The 5,388-nt window shown below is 37.4% G+C and overlaps 1 protein-coding gene across 1 annotated transcript in view; it reads left to right on the top strand.

Moving 5' to 3' along the window:
* LOC116852639 (serine/threonine-protein kinase fray2-like) overlaps positions 1 to 3,404 on the top strand; it is a 43,886-nt gene extending 40,482 nt beyond the window's left edge. Inside the window, exon 8 of the mRNA XM_032833185.1 lies at positions 3,079 to 3,404. Coding sequence (XP_032689076.1) covers positions 3,079 to 3,161 — 83 coding nt within the window. The 3' untranslated portion in view covers positions 3,162 to 3,404. The remainder of the gene's footprint in view (positions 1 to 3,078) is intronic.
* Positions 3,405 to 5,388: the final 1,984 nt, after the last annotated feature.

Raw genomic sequence — 5,388 nt, forward strand, 5'->3', positions numbered from 1 at the left:
GCAAATAATTTTGGCATGCTTTACCGACATAATGCCAGCATAATGGTAGTATACATGCTGCAAATTTGCTGCAATCTTATGATTGATTTTGCCAGCAATTTGTCGGCATATTGCTGACATTTTGCTATCAGGGTAGCTGCTGATTGACATCTACAAATGTATGCTATGTGGCACAACCAATACTTACCTGCTCTTGCAGTATAAATACAACTGATTTAAATGGGTGTATATTAGTTGGACACGGGGCAATTGGACACAGTCCAATCACAAGTCGCAGTTCCAAGGGACTCTACAAATGTCTCTAATCACACGGTGCTGTGATTGGCTGTGTCCAAATGCACCGTGTCCAAGTGCACCGCTTCCGATTTAAATGTGTTATAAAGATTAAAAAATTTTTAAAAAAACATAAGGCGTCTACTTTATTATTTTAAAGATGAATCTTACATGTGAGAAGATATGGCTGCTGAGGTGACTGACATCTACAGATACTATAAGGAACTGGTGCTTGAACTCACTTGCGAATTATTAATAAAGACCAAGAACCTAATAATTAAAAGAACCATATAAACTCGCAGGTAAGTTTGAGAATCAATTTCATGCAGAATTTGTAGATGTCAGTCAGTTCATCAGCTGTATCTGCTCACATGTAAAATACATGTAATAAGTATACGCCTCATGTCTTATGCATGTTTTTTAATCTTTATAATACATTTAAAGAAGTTACATTTAGACTATAGTAGCAGGTAAGTATTGGTTTTAATTTTCTTTTATTCATAGAATATCAAGAGCTTTTTAAAATTCAATACCAGGTAAGTTTAATGTATAACTGACGCCCTCAATCTTCAAAAGAGAAAACCAATATTTTCGAAAATGTCGATAAACGCAAAAATTATTTTTCTTTTATTACAAAGAAGTCCACGGCGTTCTTCCTGACAATGAGTAACGCTGAATGTAGTTCAAAGAAGAATTTCTGATTCTTATTCAGCGACTGAAGAAGATCGAAAATTCCAAGTTTCATAAAAATCTAGTTCTGTTTAAAAATCTGTTCGCCATATTGGATCCACCATTTTGAATTTTCAAAAACTGATTTTAGATTCGTAATCAGCGAGGCCAAAAACCCCTACATACCATGTTTCATAGAAATCCTTAATAAAATTAAAATCCGTCCGCCATATTGGATCCGGCATTTTGAATATTCAAAAACTGACTTCAAATTCGAAATCAGCGAGGCCAAGAAGCTCTAGATACCAAATTTCATACGAATCCTACAAACAGTTTGTAAAGTACCTCTTATCCCCCCACCAAAATTTGTAGGGGCGATTTCTACCCCAAAATTCGTTTTTGGGGAAAAACAAAAAAATATGTATCTAAAAGTTTTTGAAAAACTACTTGTATGCGCAGTTTCAGGAAAATCGGTGATTATCACTTCCCTAGTGTTACTTGTAAGTATTTTTCGATATTTTCTCCGGAAGGTCTCGATTTAAATATTTTGTATAGAAGATCTTTTTCTAGCAATTAGTTCAGCGCATCTGTTATGCCACCACACCACCGGGGGTCTTTTAATGTTTGTCTGAAATTTTTTTAATTTAGCTCCAGATGTCAGTAAAGAAGTATGTATTTTATTATAAAATTGGTCAAATTCATGTACTGGGTCCGTAGAGCTATGCACAACCGTGGAGGATTCCCGAGAAAGCATATATGAATCAGAATTATTCTCGTTAGAGTTAAGATTAACTTTGAATTGGTCCCAGTTTACCCTAGAAACATTGTAATGAGGTCTACACCCAAACTTATCGTAATTAAAGTTATTTATAGAGATCATACAGGGAAAATGGTCACTACCATATTTATATTCTAAAGTTTTCCATCTGCATTTATTGGCTAAGTTGGGGGAGGCCATTGCAATATCTATCGCACTTTGTGTAGCACCATTCACAGATGTCCATGTAGGAGCCCCATCATTTAAAATAACTAAATTGTAATTCAATAGGGCCTCAGCAATACGCATACCGACCCAATTGGGGCAAAGTGTATAATTACACCAATTTGTGTGCTTGCCATTCCAATCTCCGCATATTAAAATGTTATCATATCGACTTAACAAATCAAAGAGTGTAACCCATGGATCACCGTTAAACAATTCAGATTCAGCATTCGGAGGGTTATATATGACGCAGATATGCATTGGCTTGTTATCAATATTTATCTTAATAAGGCAATAGTCTATCATAGAATTAAAGCAAATATAATCTAGATCATTGGATCGTATATCAGTGAATTCAACAGGGTGTATATCAGTTGGACACGGGGCAATTGGACACAGTCCAATCACAAGTCGCTGTTCCAAGGGACCCTACAAATGTCTCTAATCACACGGTACTGTGATTGACTGTGTCCAAATGCACCGTGTCCAAGTGCACCGCTCCCAATTCAACATATCTTTTAATAAGGATGGCTACACCGCCTCCTCTACCATTTCGGTTGCAGATTACCATGTTATAATTGAGCCAAGATAATGTACTACTATCATTCAACCATGTTTCAGATAAACATAAGATTGAAGGGGAAAAGTTTTCAATGAGAAAGGCTATATCTCCTAATCGAGCTTTAATCGACCTACAGTTCCAAGCCAGTACATCAAAGCCAGCCATATCTGAAATAAACTTTAGTAACTAGATACCGGATGTATATATTATTTGTTCAGTGCTTATTTATAAAGGGCTAATATCAATATTTGTTGAAGCTACTTGGTGTAAAAGGTCTTCTAACTGGATTTTGCTTAATTTCAAATAAAGATGCTTATCGTCAAATGTAGATTTTTTTTTTTTTAATAGATGCGAACTTAATACATAGTTTGTCTTGGGAGCGGTGCACTTGGACACGGTGCATTTGGACACAGCCAATCACAGCACCGTGTGATTAGAGACATTTGTAGGGTCCCTTGGAACAGCGACTTGTGATTGGACTGTGTCCAATTGCCCCGTGTCCAACTGATATACACCCGTTTGTCTTTAATTAAATTAGTTAATTGCGCTTGCGAAGGTGTAAGAAGGAGTGATTGATCATCCTTCCCCCCAGAATCTCGACCCCCGTTGCTCCCGGGCGGAGACTCGTCGGACTCTTCAGCACTGCTCAAATGGCCACTGTCGCACTCCCAGTAGTCAGAGTTTTGGGATAAATTCCCAGAGCCAGACGAGCTACTAGATATTGATGAAGAAGAGGTTAATATTGAATGCGAACCATCCGCAACTTCCGTATAATTGGTAAAGCTAACAGATCGTTTGCTTTTACTTCTGCTTTTACTAGGTTTGATATCAGGAAAGTCTGTATTAGATTCGATATCGTAAAGCAGTAATTGAATATCCGAATTATCAGAAATAACACAGATCTTCCTTCCTTTCTTATGTCTTATACGTTTGTTAATCTTAAAAATGTTGTCAAGGATTTAGTTATGTTCGTCACTACTACTGCTGCTACTGTTACTACTGCTACTATTATTACTGTTAGAATTCTCTGAAAGTATCCTAGCAAAAGATGGTTTAATATAGTCAGCGAAGGTAAGTAGTATATGATTCTGTCTGTTTGGAGAGATATCGAACCATTTGTCATCTAGTGTATGACCATATTTCTTGTAAAACACATTAGCTTCTCTCGCCCCAAGGCATGTTTTGGCCATAACTATCTTAATTTTATAATTTTCAATATAAATAGGACATTTCTTATCATGTGTGGAGTGTTTACATTCAGGAAGTTTAGCCCTCACGCAATTAATACAAGTAAGCTGAGCGCTTACACACGAATTTGCGTTATAATCCCCGAATGCACATCTGTAGCATACTCTAGCTCTTTCACCCCCCCTGCACTGTGCTGCGACATGACCATATCGCAGACAATTCTCGCAACATCTAACTTTCTGTACATATGGTAACAAATAAATCCTTCTCCCCATATATATAGCAGAATCCGGTGAAAAAGAAAATGAGTATGTAATAACAAAAATACCTGAATTAGTGTATTTTACTTGGTCCGGGTTTTTATTGTCAACTTGTCTGGATTTAATATTATCCACACGTAACGGTTTAAACCAGATTCCCGTCCATTCAGGCGGGCCTATTAAGTTCTCCATAATTTCCTCAGGAGATTCGTCTTTATCCAAGTCCTTTGTGATCAGCATGTGTTGAACCTTGTAATTAGGGATGTAGGCTATCCAAGTTGAGTCTGGAAATATCTCATTCCTCTTGCCATAGATACATTCCACCAGCTCATTGGCTGATATCGCGTCCAGAAGATTGACTTTAAATTTACATTTTCCCAAATGTCTAAGATCGAATGCTTTCCTCCAAATATTCGAGCACAGTTTATGTAATACTTTTCCTAATTTTATTTCACTCGGAAAGTGAAGTTTGTTCGTGATCTCATCAGGTTGAAAATGGGATATTCTTTCAATTATTACTTCGAAAGGCCCCGGATGTGTGCCGTCGCATGTATTTTCTATAAAACGTATATACTTATTTGGTATATCCAAACGTTTCTTTTTTGGTACAAAGTTCTCTGGTGTCAATGGGTCTTTAGGCACCATGTTTATGGGAGCTGTGGTATCTATATCTGATCCATCACGTGAGGTGCGGATAGCCTCCACATCCTCCACCGATAGCTTCCTCTTGTTAGGTGTTGTTGTAGGTGAGTCGAGTTTCCCGCCTATTTCCTCCATAACAGATGTCTGTGTGTTATTTGTTGTAGCTGAGTCTTTTCCTTTTCGAATTCGCAGTTTCTTCCACTCTTCAAATATGTCAAATCAAAAGAGGCCCGCAATACGTGCTAAGTGTCAACCAGTGTCACACAGTTTTTTTAGTATCACAAACTCAAAGGGTGCATATAATCACTAATGACGTCTGAAAGTTCAAACACGTCTAACTTTTCGCCATGATTATCCATTTCATCTCCCTTCGGCAAAATGACATGACATACTGAAAACTAAAGCCACATGATGGTGCTTTGATATGAAGGTAACAACAATATAACCCGATTCGATATGTGGAAATGTCACTCAAACATACACGTAGCACCTTGTATATGTTGTACACAACTCTAAACGTGCTCGATGCTCAGAATGCAACTTTGGATGGCACACATGTCACATATAAGAACGAATGCTCATTGGTGTCATTTAACAAAAGAAATGTATATATTTACGTGTTGACACAGACGTTTCTTTGGTGGGTTCCGACCACCACGCAACATGAAATAAATGAGCAATAGAAATGAGATCGCACGCACTTAACCTACGCAAAAAGAACAAAGGAACAAGAGGAACGCAGTTTTCACAATGTCACTAATTTAACCTAAACGCTGGTACTTAAATTCAACACACAGCATGTTGGTACAAAG

Source organism: Odontomachus brunneus, unplaced genomic scaffold, assembly GCF_010583005.1.
Source record: "Odontomachus brunneus isolate Ranch 3 - 2012 unplaced genomic scaffold, Obru_v1 Obru_scaffold_243, whole genome shotgun sequence".
NCBI lineage: Eukaryota > Metazoa > Arthropoda > Insecta > Hymenoptera > Formicidae > Odontomachus > Odontomachus brunneus.